The sequence below is a fragment of the Neltuma alba genome, unplaced genomic scaffold, assembly GCF_004799145.2.
Source record: "Neltuma alba isolate B1F8T4 unplaced genomic scaffold, ASM479914v2 tig00011729_pilon, whole genome shotgun sequence".
Lineage (NCBI taxonomy): Eukaryota > Viridiplantae > Streptophyta > Magnoliopsida > Fabales > Fabaceae > Neltuma > Neltuma alba.
In genome coordinates, this window is record NW_021636357.1 from 19,717 (window position 1) to 45,096 (window position 25,380).

Below are 25,380 nucleotides of genomic sequence, written 5' to 3' on the forward strand. Positions count from 1 at the left end.
TGGAAAGGAGAGGGGTAATCGATTGCTCTCACCCTGGTTTGAGGGATGAATGTAGCAACGATGTCGTTTCGTCTCCTCTATGGCTTTTCCTTCGTTCCACCGCTTTTGAGTTGCCCAAAAAAAAAAAACTACTTCCGTTTTTAGTATAAAAAATAATTAACTCATTTAAGTAAAGTAAAAAAATTAGTTAAATTAGTTATTTATAATAAATATGTATTGTCTTTCTTAAAATATTTTTGTTAATCAAATATATTGATTAGAATTATCATTATTATAAAGACTATTTTAGGAAAAAAATAAATATGAGAGATAAAATAAATTAAAATTTTATATTTATGATCAAAATAAAAATTAAACAAGATGTTATATTAAGTACTACCTCATACCCTTAATATAAGATCTTGTTTAACTTTTATTTTAATCCTAAATATAAGATCCAAATCCACCTTATCTTTTATATTTATTTATTTATTCTTAATGTAGTCTTTTTAACAATGGTAGTCCTAACTAGTATACTTCATTAGCAGGGATATTTTAGGAAAGACAACAGCTATTTATTATAAATAACTAATTTAATTTCTTTTGTTAATCTTCTCAAATTAGTCAACTAACTCTTATAATTAAAACCGGAGGTAGTAAAACAAAATACAGAGGAATGGGGTGTTTGGATTAAACCAAACCATTGTTTGGAAAATAACTTATGAAGAATAGATTTTTTTTAAGAATAAATTTTGTAAAAAAGTGATTCTGATAAAGTGAAAGTGTTTGGATAGTTGTTATCAGAAACACTTTTTATATATGCAAATTACTAAAAAGGGCACAAATTAATATGATAATTACATAAAAGATAGATTTTATAATATATTTTAATTTGAAGGAACAAAATTGTTAATAATAAAATTTTTACCAACATAATTAATAATATATAAGATAATATAATTAGTAAATAATTAATATGTGCATATATATTTATAAATTATAAGATTAAATATATTTATAAAAAAATAATTAAGAGATGTTAAAGTCATATTACCATTGAGATCTACTGTAACAGTTACAATCATACTTTCCGATTTGAGTTAGAAGCAGAATATATTCACTTGTGTTTGAAACCATGGTTTTGAATAAAAACCGTGATTTGCTGATTTCTTTCCTGTTTAGCGAATTCATGGTTTCGGTCCCAAAATTATGGTCTTAGCCATTTGCTAAACAGACCCGATGTTATTAGTCAGGCATTGTGAAAAGGAGATGAGAACGGTAGTGCAGTGAAACTGACTTTTTTCTCATACACATGTTGAGGTCGAAAAGCATGTCACTCCGTTGTTCTAAGATTGGCAAAGAAAAACTGGCAAAAAAGTTATAAAAAAATATTCTACGAGAAATTAATCAGTTCGACCTCTTTTTTATTTTTCGAGAGACATTTCATAAAAGCCAAAGTAATGCGTTATCAGTGAACCTCAATAAAATGAATTGAATATAAGAAAAATGAAAACATCTTTTTTTTATTTCATAAAGGATGAGATGCGAATGAGAGGGTCCAGCGAAGGGAACGAATTCAGTATGTACTTAATTTTATTATTACTTAAAAAAATAATTATGATATATTTGTGATAGTTTTTATACCAGGAATTATTATGATATACAAATAGTGGGCCCGGATTTTTTGGGCAACCGAAGGAGGATGCTTGAGTTGTGATGGGAGGCCCATATAATAAGGCCTGTACAAGATTTAACGAATTGCCCAACTCATTGTGAGCTGTGCCGTGATCCTCCTCCTTTCAAAATTTTTCATGCGATTGATTCATGAAGTTTCTGGACCCTCCATGAAAAATCTCTGTCCAACACCTCAAAAATTTCTTGCTTTTCTTCCCCTCTGAATTGAATTTTAAATTTTAGCGCGGTGAATTATCAGCGAATAATACTGTGCTCTTGTTATGATCCGGGGGGGAGAAAAATCTTATACTCCTGTGCATGAAAGTTTCTAAATATAAAGTCATTAATTTAAGCCTGCCTATAACCTCAAGCGGATAGTTCATACCTCTTTCTTATATCTTTCCAGATTACAACGACTCATGATTCATACATCATGATCATACAAAATCTAACATTTCATCCTTCTCCTCGTTTAGATTGCCCGTGCAAACTTCACGCAAATCCCCCTTCTTCTCTTGTCTCACCAGCATGTATCAAATTTTTATTATTTATGTAATTCGTATTCAAAATACAGAACTTTGCATAGCAAGTATAACGGGTCAACTTATGCTTTTTCCTGCCAGCTAATTTATAATACATTTATATCTCGATATATTATTTTTTTAACATCTTATAAATTTATTTTGCTCACCAATTGTTACTTTAATTATTATGTTCACAAGTTTTTCTGCATGTGTGATGTGGTGTTTTTGGTGGACATTTTGATTTTGAGTTTACCTATTTCTTATATCTTTGCAGATTACATGAAGTTCAGGACAAGAAAAAAATTACAGGAAGTTTTTTTTCCTTTGCTCCGAATTTTTAGCCAAATTTTACTTTTTTTTAATAAAATTTTTATCATGGTTTTTTATACCCTCTGATTTTTAAATATTATAGTAAAAAACAAATGAGATGTGATATTTTCATACCATCCCAGTCGAGACTCAAGAAGACATATCGGACACGAGACAAAAATGTCATTCTGATTATTACTGAGGGGGTGTTTGGATGAGTCTATACATTTTTTCGCAAATCTATACAAACTTCTCCACATATTTATTTCGTAAATCGTGAAATCACTTCTGAAATTATAATTTTGTTTATATCTAAACACTCCTGAGATGAGGTTGTTCTAGACAAAATTAAAAAGCTACAAAGAATCTTGAGTTGGAAAATAAACATTTGAAAGTAATCTTACCTCGAATATGAAAACGATCATTTTAAGCGAAGGTGAATAAGTATTTCCCCTGCTGGCAAAAAAACAAAAAGAGAGAGAGGGTATTTCCTCTTCTTTTTTCGTGGCGAAGGGGATTGGATTGGATCGGATCTTTTCATCCGACATGGATATACATGATACTAATAATTGTACTTCGCATCAGAGAATAGTGCTAAAAAACAATTGTGCGTTATATAGATAAGCGTAATAATTGTACTTTGTGATGCTGCTTACATGCAAAGCCAGAGCAGCCCATTACACGCGAAGTCGAAATCTGTTATTAGCTTCATGCGATAATTTATTCAATTTTTATTATATGTACTGATGACGCCTTACTAACAATACTTTTTTGCTATTACGTGGTAAATAAGAGACGTGCTTCTATTTATTTGCGTTAATCAATCATGTGATGTGGAGTCTTCAGTTACATATGTGTTGACTGTTGGAGATCCATCAGAAACTGACAAGTTAATAGATAGCGGTGTCTTTATTATGAATAATTGAAGAAATTAAAATGCGATCTGGGGGACCAGAAACAGGGGGGTCCAAGAGCATGCCACCGTGATTATCAATTTCCAAAAATCCATTACAAAGCAGGCACATAAGGCGAAACGATACCGTATCAGTGATGGCAACTCAGTCCCTTACAAAACAATACAAGTCAACATACTATCAGTCCATCACCATTCGGCGGTGTGAACTATACATAACACCAAACGACACAACCGTCACATTATACTACGCAGGACGGGGGCTGGCTGTGGCACGCGTCTCGTATTGGATCATCTCCTTCGCATTTACACACGTGTACGCCGTGTCATATTTCCCCCGTCGCTGTGGAGTTCCCATTTCAAACTCCTGGACCACTACGACGACGTTTCATCCCTTTTTTTTTTATTTTTGTCTTGCTCCGAAGAAAAAAGGTCGCTAGCTAGCAGGCACTTGGCAGGGGCGTTATTGCGGGTACTGTCCGTCTTGAATTATTAATTTGAACGACTAAGGTTGTTTGCGTCCGAAACCTAAACTCCATGGGAGGAGGAGGAGGAAGACTCCGAAACCACGTCGTGTATCCTTCTCCTTGTCTCTGTCTCTGAAGCCCTATCCGCTCTGTTTCTCATGTATGCCTCGAAGAACTCCTTATTCTCTTTCTCCAGCTCCTTCCACACTGCTTCCCCCACATCAATACATCATGCATGCACGTGTCTCATTTATTCATTCATTCCATACATGTTACTTAACATCTATATATTTAAATGCAACAAATTGTACTTTCTACCAAAAAAAGGGGAACAAATCATCTCAATATATCTACGTATATGTATCCATACACTTCCATACTCGCATAATATATATAAAAGGGAGTTTTATTATGTGACCTATATAAAGGAAAAGGTGGGAGCGGTGGGAACTGACCGGTGGAAGTAATGACTGGTTTGATGTTGGCGTGTTTGGAAAGAGCTTCCATGCACTCTTCCTTGCTCATGTTGAACAGGATGCATTCCTCAATTAGACGGTGCACCTATTCATATATTTGCCTTTGATTAGTTCAGCCCTTGGGCTAATACTCATCAACTTGACCAAAAGAAGGAGGTTGAAGATTAATAAAGTAGAAATCGTAATTATATGATTAAAAACCGTGCGCATATATATAAAGGGATAGAACTAACCAATCGGATATAAGAATCAGGGGATGAGCAGTTTTCCATGCCGTCCGAGTTGCTCGTTTCTGAACCAGAGGACGAGACGGTAATATAAAGAATATCTGCAGGGAGAGGGAGGGAGATCGCAGAAGTTGAAATGAACAGAGATGAGCGAAGAAGCTAGAAATTAAAGAACGATCTTGAGCTGGAAAAGAGAGAGATGATGGGAGAAGAAAAAGGGAAGGAGGAGGGAGACGAAGAAGGCGTTGGATTTATATGGAAATAGCTGCACAATGAGGGGAATGAATTGAGTCCCACTGTGTGTCAGTAAAATAACGATTATTGAAACCTAAACAGTAAAAGAGAACATAGACGAGGGACGCCCCTCATGAACATATCATGCCATGCCAAGCGGCTGTGGGGTCCATACTCCCACGTGGGACTAAAACAGCGATTGGTCGAGAGGCGATTAGGGGAGATTCTATGAGTTTTATGATGACGTGGAGAAGTGGGCCATTGTCCACGTGAATACTGGGCCCCGTGTCCCTCCCTCTTTCGCCCCGCCACTCTCACCCACTACCCGCGAATGACTCCCTTATTGACTTGCTTGTTTAGGCAAGAATCCAACCCTCGTAATCAACCCAACAAAAAATCCAACGGTGATGCTCCGCTTTTTCGCTTTGCACGAAAATTTTTAATTTTCTTTAAATTAATATATATTTTTTCACCCTTCATTTGCCAACTTGTTTTTTTTTTTTTTTTTTTACCTCTCCCCCTCTCTCTCGAAGTAAGGGTTGGCAGGTGTGGCCATTGCATAACATAGCGCAGACGGTGACGTGGGTTCCCTGACTTTTTTTGTCTCTAACTTTTCTTTTTCAAATTTATATTTAAGACTGAAGTAATTAATATATATATATATAACCATGGCTAAATTAATAAATATTTCATAAAGTAAGTAGTAATTACTAAAGCGATAATGATGAGGGGGCACAAATATAAACCAAGTTGAGAAACATTACAAGTTGCATCCCAATATCGATCAACAATATATGATATGGTAAATTTGATAATTCCTTTTTTGCCGGCAAATTTGATAGTTTCTTTAATTATCTTTGATTGATTTAGCTTTGATCGGGCTTTCTGCTTCTTAGAACATAACTTTTTTTATTCACCATACGCAGTTTTTTATTCTAAATAAAAAACCTTACATGATAACAAGTTTCCTCGATCAGTAAAAAGGTGCCTGAACTGAGAGTCTGAAACCAAATTAGTGAGACCTGTATAAATTGATCTCACCATAAAAGCGTTATTTTCACCGTTTTTAGACTTCAGAGCTGAGCAAACCAATCGAACTCACTTGTAAATATTATTCCACTTCAACTTTTTGGCCTCCTGGGAGTGATCAGAAAACAAAAGTTTTGTTTAGCTCATTGGCTTCCATGCAGTACTGATCTTGATCTGAATAATATCTAATCTGACTGGTGAATCACATGCCAGACTTGCCTAGAGACGCATCCTTGATTAGCTAAATTAAATTCGAAAAATATATTTTCCTCATGATAACTTCTCGATCAAGTTATTGGGAAATAAAATATAATAAATCCGACGAGAGTGCAACATTTGCTTTGATGCCGTTCTACATATATAGGCGTCAACCAAAGTATCATTTATGCACAGGTTATTTATATTTGTGCTGTGTACCAGATTTGACTTTAATTGCGTGTATTTGAATGTTATGAAGTATGAACATAACATTTACTATAAATAAATGGCCAGCTGTGCCCACATTCTTTTACTTTTGGACAAATATATACAGGACAATGGGGGAAAAAAGGACGGGATGGGGAATATATGCATATAGAAATCAGTCACCAAGCCACGAACTGTTAAATGAACAGATTAAGGATCTTTCTGGGTTTAAATTCTGATCTTTGTTAGGTTAACAATACAGCTCATCATCGAGGGCCCCCACCATATATATCTTGATCTTATTATGAGCTTTGTTGCAGAACCGGTATTGCATGATTGAGATTGGCAAATACTCCTCCAGTATTTAATATAAGATCTAATTGTCGAGTTGATTCTGGTTCTAAATATGAAACATATTTATCATATTTATCAATTTTTCTTAAAGTATTCTTATTGATACTCCTTCAATCATAATCAAATAAAAAAGAGAGGAATAATATTAAGAAAGAATATTATGATGTTTGAGGAAAAACATATCATATTTTTTATAATTAGCTAACTTACCTAACTTTCTTAATCTAGCTGAATTAGTTAAATATGTCTCACATTAAGCACCGAAAGAGTATTAAATCCATGTGTCATGATTTTAGAGGTTATGTTATTTCAATGAACTTATTTTTAATTGGTTTTGTTGAAGGTTTTTGAAACACAGATTTTTATTATTCACATAATTATTACATATTTTGTTTGATTAAAATAATTTAGACATGTTTCATGGAGCTTCACAGATGAAAATAACAATGCAACTTATTGTAGAGACTTCATCTGATTACTAGCTAAAATCAAACTTTTATATCCAAATGAGGTACAGAACATTTAAAGGACAAAAGTTGGCAAAACAAATTAATGGGTGAAAATAACTCATAACATACATTTTTTTCCCCCGGCCATGACTTACGCACCAACTGTCCTTTTTACTGAAAATTCAAACATGTAATCTCATCGTGCTTAAAAAAATGTATAGAAGATGCTTAGTGCCATACAGTCAGATGATTTCAACAGTTTTTCTTTGGGGCATTGATGCAGTTATAATTAATTTTGAATATACTTATTGAAAAAGACTAATTATTTAACATGAAACGTGCATGGCATATAATGTTTTTCCCTATAGCAATTTGGTTTGTTGTAGCATTTATAAAAAATTAAAATCTATGTTAAAATATATTAATCTAATAATTAGAGATTTAAAAAAAAAAAAGGAGGAGAAGTTTCGAGCAGTTAACAAATTGAAAACTTGTTTCAAAAGGTCGCAGTATTATTTTAAGGGCAAACAGGGTGACATAATTATGCGTGTCAACCACGCTATACCGTGGGGGAGTGTCGTCATTTGAATAATATATTTAAAGTATTAAGCACTATATCTGATATTATATATTAATTAAATCACGCAATTACTTTATGGTAATGATGGTCTCACATGAGAGGCTTATCGTTTATCTTCCAGATCACCTCGTCTTGGTCCCGTGATGGCTACCCTTGTACAGTGTCCAGGCTTCGCAAAATGCGATGCCCATCGGTGGCACCCATAATTAATTAATTAATTAATTGAGGTCCGATTCTTCTTAATTAGTTATACTGCTTGCGATAATAGTAGTATAATACAGCAATCGAAGTATATATGTGTATACAAATATGACGTTCATTAAAATTTTGATTATGTTTAGCATTAATTAATTTCGTCCCTCTTTTTTCATGTTTATCATATTGTTTTTTTGGTACGATGATCTGTCTCTCTTTTAATTTTTTTTTTTTAATGCCCCGTATGTGATTCACGTGATGATGTTGAGCAAATTGAGAGGCTATATGGAAAGAGAAATCACGAGCATATTTTACCTCTGTTTATGCTTATACATATTAAGAAGAACGCACCCAACCGTTAGGTTTCAAAAAAGGCGTACACCTAAATGTTACTCTTTCGATCCTTAATATAAGACTCAATTTTTAAGTTGGTTTTGGTCCTAAATATAAGACCTATTTCTCATATTTATTAATTTTTCCTAAATTACCCCTATGAATACTCCTTTAACCATAATCAAGTAAAAGAAGGAGAGGGGTATTAAGAAAAATGATTATGGTATTTTAGAAAAAATGTGTTACTTTTTTTTTATAATTAACTAACTTACCTAACTTTCTTAATATAATCAAATTAGTTAAATGTATCTTATATTAAGGACCGGAGGAGTACGTTTTTTCTTCTTTAATTTGTACGGGCATGAGCCTTGGTTTAGTGCTTGTTTGGAACTGCTTGTATGTTAAATGCTTATAAGCATGTTTATGTAAGTCGGGTTAAAACTCTACTAATATACTTATCTTGTATTTCATAAATCATGATTGAAAAGTTACTTTTTGACGAATGCTATTATCATTTCAAACATAGAAATATATAGACATGCATATATTTAGTAATGTACGAGATGAAAACTTGTAGAGACCGAACAGCATCAAAAAAATAAAATACTCAGGGAATGAAATATGCTGCTAGATCATATATATTCGCGTGATGTTGGAAATTGCAACAACGAACCTATATTGTAAACTAATCGCCAAGCATGATTTTACCTGAATCAATTAGGATCACCTCTCCATTATATGATCACTCAAGATCATATGCAACTTGGGCATTAAATCCTGATTAGGGATCTCCCTGCTTCAAGTTTTAACTCTATCCAAGTATACTAATCCTGAAACTGGTCAGGGAAGTTAGGCATTTGGGAAATCTATGAATTCTATCAAAGCTAAAATTGTTATTGTCGCCTTGTCGTGACCTCAGCAATTAAAGTTTCCGAAGATGCGATCCCCTTGCTGATGTGGTCTCAGTGAGAGGTATGCGTGTAATATGCACATGACTTCCCTTTTATTAGAGAAAACGAAGTTGAACTATTATTAACCATCGAAATATACACACAAGCACCTGTTACTTTACACACACGGACGCACAAACACACAAAAGCTAGGCAGAGATCAGATTGAAGGGGGAGGGCAGGGAACAGAGCTAGCTTTCCACCCTCACAGGAACCTCCTCTTCTTTCCAGTAAAATTATGATGAGTAAGATGCACGATACCGGGATTCACATCCAAAGATGGTGAAGACATTCGAGAATTGCCATGAAATGCTAAACTCAAAGAAGTGGGAATAACATCATCGACCTTCTCATTATCATTGTCAAAAGGAGGAGGGTTTCGCCACTGTGGAGGCGGTGCAAGGAGAAGTGTGTGAAGCAAAGGACCAGCCTCTGTCACAGTTCGTAGCAATCTACCTTTCTGAGGCAAAGGTTTGCCACAAACCAGTCTATCAACCATATTAATGTCTCTAGAAAGAGCGACATAATCTGACTCCTTTGTTCCGCCACTGGCAAGAGATAAATAATCACAATGAGAAGTGAATGATTTATAGCTCGTACCTGAGCAGTGTTTGGTGCTCACTGATGATTTCTTGCTCGTGTGAGGTGGAGTACATGGCTGCAATTTTCTGAGTAGGACTTGAATTTGGCGTCTTGCTTCATCTCTTTCTTGGCAAACTATTTTCAACTGCTGCATCAAGCGTTTAATGGTCTCCTCGTATTTCCTTATCTTTGTGTTGTCTTCCATCGTTGACGACTTCCATTGATGTTTGGTGCGCGCTAGTTTATCCTTAATCTCATCTATACTCTGTCATTAGCAAATGGTTTTAGCTAGCTCCTAGAAACTCAAAAGTAAGCATAAGAGAAATATCAACTTCTGATCATAATATGAGGACCCGAAAAAAGAAATATTGTAGCAGGCTTGTTTGGGTGCGTCCTACAGCTAGGCAGCTAGCAGGGGCTCTCTTGTTATACTGTGTGTGTGTGAGGACAAAAGAGCGAGTATGCGGTAGTTAATGACTTGCTACTTGTTAGAATAATTGTTTTACATTTGAAACATCAGTTTCAAAAGTTGCACCTTGAAACCTGTTATTAATCACACACAACTTGGTGAAAAACTGGAAAGATGAAGCTATATCCACACCTAGGGATATGTTACATACGATTATTAGGACGAACTATTCTTTAATTAAGAACAGTCTAAAGTACGTTTGCTTCACTATAGAGTAACATAACACATACTCTTCAAACTATAAAAACTACTGATAGATACCATAAGGATAATTGATTACTACTTGCCAAATTAGACATCGATTATGGGCTTTAATTTCAACCCGTCATTGTGCCGCACTCGTCTTCAATTTGTATTCAGAAGTGCCTAAAGGAATTAATGGAGATTGACTGATTCATCATAACTATCACCTAATAAAATAGTTTTACTGGCTTGTCCTTTTGCCGCCAGTGAGTTCTCATATATATATATATATATATATATATATATATCAGAGCAAAACCAGTGGGAGATAGAGGGTGCATATAATAAGAGAGGAAAGAAGAAGAATTATTATTACCTGGTAGTGAGGGGTCCAGAGATGAGGCATCATGGCCGCACGGAGATGATGAAACGGAGGAAGACGAACAAGCAAGGAAGCAGATTAAGCGATGCAGATACTAGATAGCAGCAGTGACTGGTCGGAGTGGGTGGCCTTTTTCTGTGAAGTTGGGGAGACAACCTTATATACGCGAACTGCATACATGCACCAAAAGTTTCGTTGCAGACAAGAAAACTATTTAAGGACAGATTATCAAATCTAAAAAAGCCTGTGAGATTAAGATACACACACACATATGTTTTATTATTGGACAAGGGTTGCGTGGATCGTGCCCCTTTCCGTGGTTAATGGGATTCTGTCTCCCCCCAAATTATCGTCCTTTCGTCAAATTAAACTGTGTCAGGACCTACATTCCATTCCACTGTTACTCCGTTTCTGAACTAACAGCTTTCACGGCTTATCGACACCGCTCCTTGCTTGTTGCTGACCGCATCTCACACTGATGTCTGATACTACATGGGGAAATGTCTCTGACTTGTGTTGATGGAAAATACATCAGAGTATCGATTCTGTGTTTACAAAATTCACATGATATAATACTCATCTAATTTTTAATATATGATCCAATTATTGAGTTGGTTTTGCTCTTTTATATATAAGACCCATTTCTCATATTTATTAATTTTCTCTAAATTACCCTTATGGATACTCCCTCAACCATAATAAAGTAGAAGAGGAAGAGGGGTATTAAGAAAGATGATTATGGTATTTTAAGAAAAACGTGTCGCATTTCTTATAATTAACTAACTTGCTTAACTTTCTTAATCTAATCAACTACGAACAGCTATAGCTCATAGAATTTTATATCTTCCGGTCGTGGGCACTTGGAAATGCTAGCATAGGGATTTGAGGGGAAAAAGCGGGGGTGGAAAGTTGATGAAAAATATTTCGTGTGTTTCCTAAATGACAAAGGGCCTCCATGTACATGCATGATTTGACTTCAAAAAGAGAGTTTTCGACGCGGCAAGGTTTCCTCAATAGTAATGCCGTCGGTCCCTTCAGAAGAAAAGGAACAGAAACAGGCCTTGACCAGTTGACCCGTTTTTGTTAAGAAAAAATTATTATTCCGTTTTCTCCTCACCGCCAAATGATTTAGTTAGAGGATAATTTAAAGGCAGAAACAACTCAGTTTACCTCAGGCAAATAGCAGTCAAAGATAAATTAAAGGAAATACCACCTCACTCCTTGATAGCTAATTAGCTAATTTGAGTATATTAAATAAACTAATTAAGTCAAGTATTCATAATAAACATGTGTTCTCTTTTCTAAAATATCATTGCTAATCATGTGTATTAGCTAGAACTACTATTTAATAAAACTTTTAATATGCACAATTAATCATTACAATGACTATCTTAAAAAAAACTAATGAACATGAAAAAAAAAGTCAATTAGGGTCTTATTCTTATATTAAGAAGTAAAAGTCGTAATAAACAAGAACAAAGGGAAACCTTCAGTCTTCATGACTAGAAGGGAAAAGAAAAACTTAATTTTCATTTTATATATAACTATATATGTTATATTAGAGTAAATTTATGACATGATTCATAAAAATATTTTCTCAATTAGCCTTTGCAAATTAAAATCTCTTAATTTAGTTTTTTTTTTTCTTGATCAAATAAGCCCTTCTTTAGACAAAGCGACGATAAGTTAATATATTATGAGTGAAAAACTCATGCCTGATGTAATCATCTGGATGGCTATACAAATTTATTGAACTATTTGACTATCTTTACCAACCCCACTGCCGCCTCAAAAGGGAAAAGAAAGACTGCTCTGTTTTTTAAACAAAGGGACAAGTTATAGATATTGAGAAAATTAACTACATTAATTATTAATATTAAATGTGTATGTTTTCCATAAAATATTTCCGCTAACCATTATTAAAAAATTATCAATTTCTGAGGCATAATCTGTAGACAAGCCCGATAATAACTTAGGCCCAAGTCCAATGAGATGCATAAAGCAAAATACCAGCCAGACTGTCGGGACAACTGAGGCCGCCGTGGAGTTTTTGACAGAAGACGACGGCTGGTGAGAGGGAGTTTCCACCACTGTTGAGTCAGACATGGCCATGACCGCCACCATTTCTCTTCCTTTCACATCCTCCCGTCGCCGCTCTTCACCGTCCAGCGGCCTCCCTCGTTCTTCAACATCCTTACGTGCTTTCCCTTCCAGTTTGCCTCTATCTCGATATTCCGTCGAGTGCCCTAGTTTTCGCATTATAGCTTCCTCAACGAGCATTGAAACCCCCGTGAAAAGTTCGTCCGTTTCTTTCTTAGACAGAAAAGAGTCTGGGTTTCTCCATTTCGCCAAGTATCACGGCCTCGGCAATGACTTCATTTTGGTAAGTCTGAAGTCAATGCTTGCAGTCTTCCCATTCTTCACTCTGATGAAGTAATTTGGTGCACTATATGAAAACTTAGATAATAATTATTTTTAAATGTTCCTTGCTTTTCTTTTTTCATTATGATTTTAATTTATTTGGCCATTTTGAGTGATTTTAAATAGGTCGACAACAGAGACTCTCTGGAGCCTAAGATCAGCTCAGATAAAGCTGTTCATCTATGTGATCGTAACTTTGGGATTGGTGCCGATGGAGTTATCTTTGTCATGGCTGGCACTAATGGCGCTGACTATACCATGAGAATCTTCAATTCTGATGGTAGCGAGCCTGAGGTGATTTCTCTTGCCTCAAGTGTTATATTTCCCTATCTTACGATCCCGTGGGTCTTTTTGTTGGAATTTGGGGACATTTCGATATCTTCAGTTTTTGGAGAGTGCTGGATGGACCAGTTCTTTCTTTCTTTCCTTCCTTTTTCTTTTTGTTTTTTTTGGACGATAGACTTCATCATGTTTAATAATTTAACCTTATAATCCTTAGATGTGTGGAAATGGAATGCGGTGCTTTGCCAAATTCGTTGCTCAGCTTGAGAACTTACACGGTAGGCAAAGGTAAGGACCATTTTTTTTTTTTCCTTCCATTGGTAAGAACATCCACTGGTGGAGTTTTCTTTTCTTTTTTTCTTTTTTTTTTCCTCCTCATCTTTTATTTCGTGGTGAAATTTATGTTAAAAACATAATTTTTGCATACTTAAACAGTGGCGCCTTTATAATTATCACTAGATAACCGATGTATGTTCATATTTTGTTGAACTACTTTTTCTTATCTTGCAGTTTTACTGTACATACTGGTGCTGGCCTGATTATTCCAGAAATCGTAGAGGATGGAAATGTATGTTCTTTTGTGGGATTGTGTCGTTGTATACTTTAAAGACACTAGGTCATGTCACCTAGCTGCCAAAATGCCTTTCATGCCTGAACGCTGTAGTCATTATCATTTTGAATGGTTTTAACATGTAAGGGAGGTCCCTTTCTGTCCCTTATCTGGTATTGTTTTTTTGGTCTAAGTTGCTACAAAATGATGCTGGTTCAGGTCAGAGTTGACATGGGGGAGCCAATTCTTAAAGCGTCAGATGTGCCTACTAAATTACCTGCAAATAAGGATCACTCAGTTGTTAAGGCAGAGCTAGATGTAGATGGAGTTATCTGGAATGTAACATGTGTTAGCATGGGAAATCCACATTGTGTAACATTCGGTACAAAAGAAAGTCAGGTTCGTATTCTAGACATATGTGTTATAGATGCTGCAAATTTGTAATTTTTGTGTTATGTTTTCTGTTTCCTGAACTTAGAAATGTATTGAAAGGAAACATACCTGTAATAGGATATGCATACTTGTAGATGCTGACACACTCAACTGAAGATTGAACTCAGCCACATCAAAAGAAATTTTTTTGAGAATTTGCTTTTCTAAATGTCATTAATCTTTAATGGGCTTACTTAGCACATGTTTTAAATGCAAGCATTCTGCTATCTTACAGCTGTGCCAGACATTTGACTTTTTCTTTCCCTTTGGGCATGTAGTTCATGTTTATTTTGTTGCTTGTGAACAGAACTTATTGGTCGATGATTTGAACCTAGCAGAAATTGGTCCTAAGTTTGAACATCACAAGGTGTTTCCTGCACGAACAAACACAGGTTTGTGTTGGCCATTAATATGATTGAAATGCTATTTTAAACTTTTTTAGAGGTTTTTTCCCCCTCCTGCCCTTTTCATTTTTCCTAGTATGATTTGTGCCTCTGCTTTCCTTTTTCTTGCGCTTATGGTTATGATGCTGAATGTATTGGCTGGTAATAGAGAGTCACAGGAGCAGAAAATGCTTCCGGGTTGATGGCTCCTTGATCTTTATCAATGCTACCTCGTTCAATTTGTGGGTAACACTACTCTTGTTGTTTGCTTTTTGTTTTTTTGGTAAAAAGAGTTGCGGTGGTTAGTTGCATCAAAGGACCCTTATCACGTGCCGTCGACTCCTGGCACAAGTCTTTACAATTTTATTTTAATTACCATTTTTTAGATTATTGCGAATTTTAAAACAATCCAATTGATGAAACTTCCTGGGAATTCCACGTATCCTTGGAGATTACCATTCCTCTATTATAAAAAGACCTAAATGATTGTGGTGAGATCATTACTCTTATCATGTGGCTATCCCTCTCACCTCATGATTGGCATGGTCTGTCGTGTGATTTCATTTGCAGAATTTATTCAAGTTCTGTCTGATCATCACCTAAAGATGCGTGTTTGGGAGCGTGGAGCAGGTTAGAATGACTAGAATCTATCTTAATGCATTTGATAAGTACATAGACATTATTGCTAGTCAGCATCTAGCAAAATCAAAGGTGCACCTAACTTTTACATTTGAGGGCTCTTCTTTTAAATTCTTAATGTGCAGGAGCAACTCTAGCCTGTGGAACTGGAGCTTGTGCTGTAGTTGTTGCGGCAGTTCTCGAGGGTCGTGCGAAGAGGGTAAGCATGCTAATGTAGACAAAGATCTGCAGTGCTGTGCTAATATTTTTCATTTGCTATAGAATTGGGCAAACTACATCTATTTGGTTGGGAAAATAGGGATATTGTGCCCCCTGTAGCGTAATTTTAGCGGATCTTTTATTTCAAGGAATCTGGGGTAGTAAGTGTGCCTGCAAGTGGCAACATGAAAATTGTTAATTGTTTATTACCAAATTATTAATTATCTGTTCAGAACAACCAAGTGACGCTTCAATCGAGTTTTTTTTTTTTGGGGGGGGGTTAAATCAGCATTTTGATGCAAATAATGAATTCTTTCGATAAAATTTTCTAGTTTTCCCTGTTAATCGTAATTATTTTGTTAAGTGCTTCTCTATTTTAAAATTCTTGTTAACTGTCTTTTGCATCAAGAGAACTGTTTGGCTTTATAAATTAGAGATCTCTATTATCTGGAAAAAGGCTAATTTATGATGGATATTCAGTTATAGTTCAAACAGTATCGTCTGATCTTGATATTTTCTATAGCTAATCCCGCTCATTGAGGCCATTAAAACTTTGGTTTGGGGATTGTGACAGATTTGCAGGGTTGATCTACCCGGAGGGCCATTGGAGATTGAGTGGAGAGAGGAGAATAATCATGTGTATTTATCGGGCCCAGCTGAAGTAGTTTATTACGGATCTTTACCCCTTTAATTTGTTGTTCTCTCTGATATTTATGGTTAAGCTTGACAACCTTCTGGACTTTCCAGCTCTCTGTATTATAGAATGGCAACATTTGTCCCGTCGTAGTTTACTCTCACTTTGTGTTGATTTCAATATTTTCGAATTTAGCTTTGGACGGGTTTATTGTATTGCATTCACCGTTTCCCTAGGAAAATGAATTCCTGTCTGCAGATATATCTTTGGAATCTGATAATAAGATGAAATTTTAACATGCTACTGTGCGATGGGCATTTTTATTTTTGATTTAATTCCCAGGCATACTTTAGTTAGTATTTGGAATCTGATGATAATATGAAATCATGCAAAATGAAATTTGGATGATCAGGTATGGTACAAAAATATTCAGTCATTCTAATTTCTAAGTTGAACTACTCTAAGATTTGAAGTGTCTTAAGAAATTTTTATTGATGATGCAGTAAGATTTGTGTTTTGCTAATCTGAATTTTCTTCTGCTGAAGTTGTGGGAGCCGACGCAAGTTTAAAGATTAGTGTAAGCAAAAGAAAAGGGAAGACAATATTTTTAAATAAATAAATAAATAAAACCTTGGGCTTAGCCACTACTCTTATACCAGAAAAATTCCAAATCTGTTAATCTAGAGCTAATACAATCAAGAAACAAAAGACCACCGGACACGGTAACATACCAATTGAGGCAGTGATTCGCGGTTCTAAGTCAGATTAAGTTAACTCGGAATCAAATTAGTCATATTAAAATAATAAAATATAATTAAAAATAATAAAACACATAACTCCTAACGTAAATTATTTGTCACGATTATATAGTGTTGTTTGGAATTGCTCCATTCATGCAGCTTACCAATAAGAATCGGTCTAGTTGATAAGAAATCAGCTCATGACCCACAAAGTCGTGAGTTTGAATCATATTGTCGATATAAAAAACCTTATTAGTGAGTAATATGCAAATACCTCTATAACCGTTTTTTGAGCTTGAAAATATATCTTGGTCTTGACAAACCCAAGACCCAACTTATCTAATTTTCTTTTTTTTACAAAAAAAAAAATTCACGTGGCTTATTTGTTACATTTATTAATTAATTAAAAAAATTTATATAATACGACAATTTAGCAGGTGGGACATAATAGTTGGTCCCGACACGTATTTATGAAAATTTATTATATAATAAATCATAACATATAGGTTGGAATATGAAACTTAAGGTTGACATATATTACCTCCGATTTTATTTATAAGATCTTTTATAAATTATAAATGAGGTCTTATAATTAGAACCAGAGGTAGTATTTGAATCAATCATGCATAATTATAGGATAAATATAAAATTTTCACAGCTACTTCAATTTTTCTCTTTAATGACTAAAAACATTATGTGCAATTTTTAATTCAGTTCCCATCATTAATAATAATAGTTACGTGTTACATAAGAATGGAGATTCTCCATTCTCTGCTGAGATGTTTGAATGGCTCTAAATATTGAAAGTGACTTTCAGCCCAATAACGCGACCCAATAAAAAGGTGGGAGTCTTAGGGGAAAGGCAAGCGCCTGGTTTGAAATTTTGAGAGATGGCGGGTCCCACATTCCGCCCAGTGCTGGACCTCTCTGCATGACTCTAACGGCTATCTCGGCCTACAAATGCTCTCAATTAGCCGTTGCCAGTGCATCTCACTCCCATTTTTCACTTTTGAAAATACGCTTCTAAACAGCGAAATTCACCCCCAAGTAGAACTACCAAAGTCGGGGCAACACTCAGATCGCCAAAGGAAAGATCAAAGGAATCTCTTTCTGATCACTCTTTCTCAGGTTCTCGGCCCCTCCGTGCATATTCTCTGCCAAGATAACTGTACGTTTTTTCTTCGGTCTTTTATCTTCTTACTTCATGTATGGGTTCATTGGTTGCTGAGAAATTTGAGCTTTCAATTCAATCTCCGGACTTCCCTGGTCGTTCGATCTGAGATGTTCAATTTGCAATTGGGTTTTGCAGTCAGACAGAGATTATCATTTTTATGACAATATGCTGATGGGTGCTCCTCATTTTTTTTTATGCAGGCTATTGTAAAAGAGAAAAATGGTGTCAGTAACGCCTGATCAGTCTAAGAAGGTGGGATTGGGACTGTCAGCATCTCCATCTCCATTTCTCACTCCCCGCCCTGAGCGGCGACGCCCCGACTCAAGAGGTTCTGACTGGAACCCTAACCGTCAGGAGAGGGATAAGGAGACCAATGTGCAAGTTTTGCTTAGATGCAGGTTGCTTGTTGCGTTTTTTTTCGCCCCCTAATTGTTCTTGCATTTGCTTAACCTCTAAAAGACTTACGTTGCGAACGTTGTTTTTGTCTTGTTCTGTTCTGTTTTCCCTTTTCCTTCCTAAACTGTCTGTCATCCTTTATCTGAGAGCATTACTTTACAGTTTGAGCTTAACCAAGTGATAATTTGGATAGTTGAGCTACAAGTGTGGCAAGCTTGCAAAACTATTCTAGTGTATTCATTATTGTGTATGTTATTTGTAACCGAGAGTATTGGGTACGCATGTTGATCGGGTTTGATGAGAAAATCCGGATGTTCAATCTTTAAATCAGGCCATTAAGCGACGATGAACTAAGGCTGAACGTTGCCAGCATGGTCTCATGCAATGAGCATAGAAGAGAAGTCACCGTTACCCAAACTCTTGCTAACAAGCAAATAGATAGAGTTTTTGCCTTTGACAAGGTATACTTCTTTTACCTTTTGATGCTATCTTGCTCAATGATACTACCTATGGTATATGCTGAGTAGTAATTTGACTTAACCTCAAGTTAATTTTTACTTTTTGCGTTGCTTAGGTTTTTGGACCCAAAGCACAGCAAAGATCAATATATGACCAAGCAATTGCCCCGATTGTTAATGAGGTCCTTGATGGTTTCAACTGCACTGTCTTTGCTTATGGCCAAACAGGCACCGGTAAAACGTATACAATGGAGGGTGGGATGAGAAACAAGGTATTGAATTATTGTCCATCGTGCTTCTATTTTCCCTTATTGTGTTATGTGTCTTTTTTATCACGGCAAGTATGTCATGTCCCATGATTGATGCATAGGGTGGAGATTTACCAGTCGAGGCTGGTGTTATTCCTAGGGCAGTTCGCCAAATTTTTGATATGTTGGAGGCACAGAATGCAGACTATACCATGAAAGTTACATTTCTTGAACTTTACAATGAAGAAATTACCGATTTATTGGCCCCTGAAGACAACTCTAGGTCTGTAGAAGAAAAGCAAAAGAAACCTCCTACTCTTATGGAAGACGGGAAGGGCTGTGTGTTTGTAAGAGGTCTAGAAGAAGAATCTGTTTATGGAGTAAATGAAATTTATGCCCTGCTGGAACGTGGGGCATCAAAAAGGCGCACAGCTGATACATTGCTTAACAAGCGAAGCAGGTGGATTTCCTTTTGACCTACCAAAGTTTTTTGAGCAAGTAGATGCCATTTTTTCACCCAATCATGTTATTTTGGTGCAGCCGCTCACATTCAGTCTTAACAATTACCATATATGTGAAAGAAGCAGTCATTGGTGGTGAGGAATTGATTAAATGTGGCAAGCTTAATCTTGTTGACTTGGCAGGTTCAGAAAATATATTGCGCTCAGGAGCACGTGAGGTATAGGCAATGTTCCACTTAATTCCTGATCATTCATTAATTGCATGTTCATCAACAAGCAAAGCAGCAGTACTAGTATCATGTTCAATTGAACATCTAACCCCATTAAGTCTGCATACCTACCTTTTTCCTTTTTTTTTTTTTTTGTGGGTTCTTACAAGCAGAATGACATTCTGAGTTTGGTGTACATCTCATAAGATGTTGGAAGGAAGTGAGGAAGGGGGCAGATGGTTTTGTTATGCTTTTGAAGTCTGGAAATTTCAAATGACTTTCATGACAGTTGTTTTTTCCAATTTTTTCGGTGTTTAGACCTTCAATATGCTTGCCATAATTTCTTAATTCTGTGTGCATTAACAATTGCCAATTGCAGGGTCGTGCAAGAGAAGCAGGGGAGATAAACAAGAGCTTGCTTACCCTTGGACGGGTCATAAATGCACTTGTGGAGCATTCCGCTCATGTGCCTTACAGGTTCACCCAAATATCTTATTCAACCATAATGCATGCATTTAAGGTCTTGATGTTTTCCTTAATATGCATGCCATTTTGGTTTTTGTTCCAGGGATAGTAAGCTTACAAGGATTTTAAGGGACTCCTTAGGGGGGAAAACAAAAACATGCATAATAGCTACTATTTCACCATCTGCTTATTGTTTGGAAGAAACATTAAGCACACTGGATTATGCTAGTCGTGCCAAGAACATAAAGAATAGGCCCGAGGTTAGGTTCACCTCTTGTGATCTCATATGGATTTCTAAATGTAATTATTATTTCTTTGGGATGATGATCGAAGCTCATGTTAATTATTAACAGGCGAACCAAAAGTTTTCAAAGGCTGTTTTGCTGAAGGACTTGTACATGGAAATTGAGAGGATGAAAGAAGGTCTATTATTCACCATGGTTTTTCCAATTTTTTTGGGATGTATAGGGATGATGTAGAAATTCTCACGGCATTTTGTTACTGAATATGAAGTGCAGATGTTCGAGCAGCAAGAGAAAAGAATGGTGTATATGTTCCTCATGAGAGATTTGCCAGGGAGGAAGCAGAAAAGAAGGTTGTTAATTTGTTTTTTGTTAACATCGAAATTTTTAACCTAAAACTGGCCTACTGCATATTATTAGTTAAATTATGGTACTAAACAACAGAGCTCGTAGTTAACACAAATCAAGTATCTCAGATCATAGCATTTCTCATAAGTCAAATTGCCTACTCAAAAAAAAAAAAAAAAAAAAATCAGATGGTAGGAGTATATTTCAGTCAACATTTAATTTTTTATGAGTTTCATTAAGGATTGTAATGCATTACTCATAGATAAGATAATTGAGCAACCTGAGTTTCAAGGGAAACTGCAATTTTGTGGATTAAAGGACTAACTAATAACTAATTATGAAATGGTCAGTCAACTGTCTCATTATATTATCATTGAGTCAAAGGTACATGGGGGGGTTTGCCCGTAGCTTAAGTAATTTGCTTCAACTATAACCTGCAGGCAAGAAATGAGAAGATAGAGCAATTGGAGAATGACCTCAGTCTTAGTGAGAAGGTATTCTTGGTATCCATGATTAAAATACTCCATCTTCATTGGGATAAGTTATTATAGCCATTTTCCCATATATCTTGCAGGAAGTGGACAAGTTCCGGGAGCTTTATCAAAATGAGCAAGAACAGAAACTAGATTTGGAATGTGAGCTTAAGGACTGCAAGGTATTAAGTGGAACTTTTTCTTTCATGTTTTTTATCAGCCACGAAGGTTTGGTCTCAATCAAATTACTCTGCTAGGTTAATTTAGAGAAAACAAGCAGTGCTTTGCATAATCTCCAAGAGACTTACAATCAAGTAGTGTCAACTTTGAAGGAGAAAGAGCTTACAATTTCCAAGTTATTGAAATCGGGTTAGTCCTTGGTGGCACTCAACAAGGCAACTCTTATACTGAGTTTGTTAAATCCTAATTTTTCTCACCATATATGATTTGCATTCTTCTATGAGTGAACAGAAAATTGTTTAATTGAGCGCGCAAAGGAGTTGTGTACAGATCTGCAGAATGCATCAAATGATATTGATTCACTGTCCCTTAAGTTGGGTAAGGCAATTTTATCCCTTGAGTTTTCACATTCACGTTAAATGATCTAGGCTTTAGTCTAATCCTTTGGAGGTTTTCATCCTTGCAGATAACAAAACAAAGATGGAGGCTGAAAATCAGAAATTAATCTTGAATTTTGGTTCTCTACTGAACCGGAGATTAGGAGACTTACATAAGACGATCATGGGGTCAATTTCTCAGCAACAGGAACAACTAAGATGCATGGAAGACCATGCCAGTTCTTACCTTAGGAATAAAAGTGAAGTAAGGAAAAAAGATGAACACACTTGTTTAGTTCTTTCCTGGTCTTTTCACCCCAGCAATAACCGATTGACAATAATTTTCTCCAGGCAGCTCAAGCATTAGAAACAAGGATCAAGAAAATGACTGAGATATATACTTCAGGAACAGGGGTCCTGAAGGAGCTAGCCAACACATTTCATGTAAAAGTTTCATCTGATATGGAGCAGATCCAATCTAAAGTGTCATCACAGACATTGGCTGCTGAGAGTGTAAGACAACAAAAGCTTGTTCTGTTAATAATGAAGTTTGTCAATCATAGGATACCAGAAGTCAAAAGAATATATTATTTATATCCAAGATTGATTATGCTGTGCCCTTTTGCAGTTTCTTGCCACTGCTGTGGTCGAGGCTGAGGATGTTATATGCAGCATCCAGAATTCTGTTGATGAGCAAAAACATTTGCTAGAATTCTCCATTCAACAGCAAGAGGAGGTAGGTTGCATTTATACCGAGAATTCGTTTTTTGGGCGTGTTGTGTATTAGCAAAGTTACTTGTACATGATATCGAATTACTGCTAAAACAAGTTCATCCAAAATATAGGGATTGAAGCAGAGTCTGACTTCAGCACAATTGATTTCGGAGGCAACTGTGAATTTCTTCGATGACATTCATCAACATTCTTCAAGAGTAGTGAAAATTATTGAAGAAACTCAACATGAGAGAACCGACCAATTAGCTAACTTTGAGCAGTCGTTCAAGGTAAGCAAAATTTGAGCTTGTTGTTCCAATGCATACTCAAGTCTCATGGCACTCCTTGAGTCTCATTGTTAATTTTATTCCTTTCACCTTAAACAGGAAGAGGCCGCCAGAGAGGAAGAGCAGGCCTTAGAAAAAATCGCTGCAATTTTAGCAGACCTGACATCCAAGAGAACTGCTAGGGTGATTTGGCATTGTTCTTTTCTTTTCCTCTTTGTCCTGTTTTTTTTTTTTTTTTCCTTCTTCAAATTCTTACTGTTGAATTACATATGGTTTAGGTCTCAGAAGCATCAAGAAATATGCAAGACGCAAGCATGAAAGAGTCGAAAAGATTACAGCTTGCGATGTACAGCATGCAGCAAATTTCAGAAGATGCTACAAAGGAAGTTGGGAAGTACGTAGAGAATGCAAAAAGTCATTTCATGGCACAATCGATCTCTGCAAGTGATTCTAAGGCGTTGATGGAAGATTGCCTCCATGATTGGTTAGTTTTCATTTCTTATTCCTTATTTCTTCGTTATCTTCTTCCTCATCATCATCTTTCTTTCTGTCTTACATGTGTTTTCTTTAATTACAAATTTCTCTATACTGATGATGTCCTTCACCACTTGGATGTTGCAATTTAAATTAACCAACAATTGAACACTTCGCCGTTTGTACGTGCGCGCATCATTGCATGTATCAATAATGTGATTCTGTTCTCAAGTCAAACGGAAGCAACGTTATTACGGTCTTTTTCAAATATTTTGATACTCGTACTCAAGTTGAGCTTGAAATGAACGCTTTTGCATATATTAAACAAGATACCCAAGGACGAGAGTTCGTGAACGATTTAGTATGCTTGTAATTTAAATGCTTCTGACATTGCTTGTGACTCATATCATTGGTGAGAATTTAGATTTGTACTCAATTCTCATTGGTATATGCAGCTCAAGGAGAGTGAACCACGCAGGGGAGCAGTGGGAAAATGCGCAGATGTCCTTGAACACTCTCAACAAGAACAATCTTGCAGATATAGAAAATACAGTAACGTTAGTTCTCTCTGCTGGCATGGGAGATTTGGTATGGTGATCATTACAATTTTGGATTTTCCTAAACTTTTGCTGATATATTTGACAGGGCAAATATAAACTCAAACCACACTTTGAATCAAGAATTTGTGTCTGCATCATCATGTATGGATTCAGATTATGATGTAGGAACCCACAACCTGGTAGAAGCTGTAAATGGTAATATGAAGTTCTAACATTAATACTACGCAGATTTCTTCTTGTTAAATTATCATATGAACTCTCTCTCACGAGAGGAAAAAAACCTGCGTACTTTTCAGATTCACTAATGTTGGACCGTGAGAACAAGAAGGAAATTGATTCTACGACCGCACAATGGTCGGAGCAGCTCCGTTCTGTACAAGAGAAGCATGGTGAAAGCATATCAAGCATCCAAGCCCAAGCAGAAAAGTGCCTTGAAAATGATTACTTGGTAATATGGAATTTCTGCAATACCTATTACATAGTGAAAATAAGCTATTTCTAAGGTGCGAATTTGGTGTTGTGTATGAGAGCAGGTTGATGAGCATACAGGTCTAACACCAAAGAAACGAGTGAAACCTCTGCCCAGCCATGCATCTATTGAGGAGATGAGAACACAAATCACTGAAGAAGACAACTCCCCAGAGGAGAGATCCAAATGGATCCAAGCAGAGTCCAAAATTCCGCGTCTAACAGCAGCATCTCCAAATCGAACTCCTTTTGCCGACGTCAATTGACTTTGCCTCCGCAGTTAGCTCGACGGATCTGGGGAAGAAGCTCATCGCCCGATGAGCTCCCACTCCTCTTTTCCCCTGTAATGTTTCAACTGGTTCTTCCCAGAACCCAGGAAAATTTTAGGTAACCTGTAGCGTATGCTTCATTCTTATTTGAATTTTCTGTACTTGGATCCTAGAGAGCTTGAGGAGAGATGCCTGTGGGACACAGCACAAGTCATATGAAGTCCTCCGACGAAGGTGCTAGACCTTTTCCTTTGAAGCATGTAATGATACTATTCTAATTTCTATGTAATGAAAATAGAGGCTATCTAGTAGCATTCTACTGTTGTACCGTGTCTACGCGTAATTGGCCGCAAAAATAATAATAATCTCCGCAAGTAAAACATCCGAAGCTGCTTGCGGCCCACGTTCACCTTTATCCACGCGCCTAAGAAACGACAATTTAGTATTCCATAGGCGGTTATGTAAGCATAGTTTCTTTCGTCATTACAAGATCATCGTCGAAAGTTCTACACTCCGTCCCCCAGCCGCCATGCCATGTCTTGTGATTCTGCCTATATAAACCCGTCCACACGCTCTCTGGTTTC

General features: G+C 36.2%; 4 protein-coding genes and 1 long non-coding RNA gene across 6 annotated transcripts; 2 read left to right on the top strand and 3 right to left on the bottom strand.

Moving 5' to 3' along the window:
• Positions 1–3,470: 3,470 nt before the first annotated feature.
• LOC114717311 (uncharacterized) lies at positions 3,471–4,791 on the bottom strand. The gene is made up of 3 exons (XM_028902420.1): positions 4,576–4,791; positions 4,322–4,427; positions 3,471–4,073 (listed from the first exon to the last, which is right to left on the bottom strand). The coding sequence occupies exons 1-3, from the start codon at positions 4,612–4,614 to the stop codon at positions 3,928–3,930; spliced, it is 291 nt and encodes a 96-aa protein (XP_028758253.1). The 5' UTR covers positions 4,615–4,791; the 3' UTR covers positions 3,471–3,927.
• Positions 4,792–9,129: 4,338 nt separating this feature from the next.
• LOC114717310 (uncharacterized) lies at positions 9,130–10,846 on the bottom strand. 2 transcript variants are annotated; one of them, XM_028902418.1, is made up of 2 exons: positions 10,709–10,846; positions 9,130–9,945 (listed from the first exon to the last, which is right to left on the bottom strand). In XM_028902418.1, exons 1-2 carry the CDS (start codon positions 10,739–10,741, stop codon positions 9,304–9,306), a joined length of 675 nt encoding a protein of 224 aa, XP_028758251.1. In that variant the 5' UTR covers positions 10,742–10,846; the 3' UTR covers positions 9,130–9,303. The 2 variants fall into 2 exon arrangements, with proteins under 2 accessions (XP_028758251.1, XP_028758252.1); XM_028902419.1 differs by having other exon boundaries at positions 9,130–9,975.
• A 1,906-nt stretch (positions 10,847–12,752) lies between these two features.
• On the top strand, positions 12,753–16,510 carry LOC114717307 (diaminopimelate epimerase, chloroplastic-like). Its single transcript, XM_028902414.1, has 9 exons — positions 12,753–13,097; positions 13,262–13,429; positions 13,635–13,705; positions 13,928–13,985; positions 14,187–14,366; positions 14,707–14,791; positions 15,353–15,412; positions 15,547–15,620; positions 16,194–16,510. Exons 1-9 carry the CDS (start codon positions 12,819–12,821, stop codon positions 16,308–16,310), a joined length of 1,092 nt encoding a protein of 363 aa, XP_028758247.1. The 5' UTR covers positions 12,753–12,818; the 3' UTR covers positions 16,311–16,510.
• Positions 16,511–18,140: 1,630 nt separating this feature from the next.
• On the top strand, positions 18,141–25,120 carry LOC114717265 (kinesin-like protein KIN-5B). The gene is made up of 24 exons (XM_028902363.1): positions 18,141–18,161; positions 18,368–18,565; positions 18,895–19,024; positions 19,138–19,293; positions 19,392–19,729; positions 19,810–19,948; positions 20,319–20,416; positions 20,508–20,664; positions 20,758–20,827; positions 20,923–20,999; positions 21,435–21,488; positions 21,569–21,649; positions 21,725–21,836; positions 21,939–22,025; positions 22,114–22,289; positions 22,376–22,537; positions 22,653–22,760; positions 22,870–23,028; positions 23,125–23,208; positions 23,304–23,509; positions 23,955–24,056; positions 24,145–24,254; positions 24,356–24,507; positions 24,593–25,120. The coding sequence occupies exons 2-24, from the start codon at positions 18,387–18,389 to the stop codon at positions 24,791–24,793; spliced, it is 3,138 nt and encodes a 1,045-aa protein (XP_028758196.1). The 5' UTR covers positions 18,141–18,161; positions 18,368–18,386; the 3' UTR covers positions 24,794–25,120.
• On the bottom strand, positions 24,274–24,691 carry LOC114717266 (uncharacterized). Its single transcript, XR_003737698.1, has 2 exons — positions 24,607–24,691; positions 24,274–24,530 (listed from the first exon to the last, which is right to left on the bottom strand). It is a non-coding gene; the product is annotated as an uncharacterized LOC114717266 (long non-coding RNA).
• Positions 25,121–25,380: the final 260 nt, after the last annotated feature.

Bases quoted from the DNA above. Each gene is read 5' to 3' on its own strand.
- LOC114717311 (XM_028902420.1), bottom strand. From the start codon at position 4,614: ATGGAAAACTGCTCATCCCCTGATTCTTATATCCGATTG. The intron at 4,428-4,575 runs GTTAGTTCTATC...ATATATGAATAG, and splicing joins CTGATTCTTATATCCGATTG to GTGCACCGTCTAATTGAGGA. The intron at 4,074-4,321 runs GTCAGTTCCCAC...TGGGGGAAGCAG, and splicing joins ACCAGTCATTACTTCCACCG to TGTGGAAGGAGCTGGAGAAA.
- LOC114717310 (XM_028902418.1), bottom strand. From the start codon at position 10,741: ATGATGCCTCATCTCTGGACCCCTCACTACCAG. The intron at 9,946-10,708 runs GTAATAATAATT...TGCTAATGACAG, and splicing joins TCTGGACCCCTCACTACCAG to AGTATAGATGAGATTAAGGA.
- LOC114717307 (XM_028902414.1), top strand. From the start codon at position 12,819: ATGGCCATGACCGCCACCATTTCTCTTCCTTTCACATCCTCCCGTCGC. The intron at 13,986-14,186 runs GTATGTTCTTTT...ATGCTGGTTCAG, and splicing joins AAATCGTAGAGGATGGAAAT to GTCAGAGTTGACATGGGGGA. The intron at 14,792-15,352 runs GTTTGTGTTGGC...TTTCATTTGCAG, and splicing joins TCCTGCACGAACAAACACAG to AATTTATTCAAGTTCTGTCT.
- LOC114717265 (XM_028902363.1), top strand. From the start codon at position 18,387: ATGGTGTCAGTAACGCCTGATCAGTCTAAGAAGGTGGGATTGGGACTG. The intron at 19,730-19,809 runs GTGGATTTCCTT...ATTTTGGTGCAG, and splicing joins TTGCTTAACAAGCGAAGCAG to CCGCTCACATTCAGTCTTAA. The intron at 22,761-22,869 runs GTAGGTTGCATT...TCCAAAATATAG, and splicing joins CCATTCAACAGCAAGAGGAG to GGATTGAAGCAGAGTCTGAC.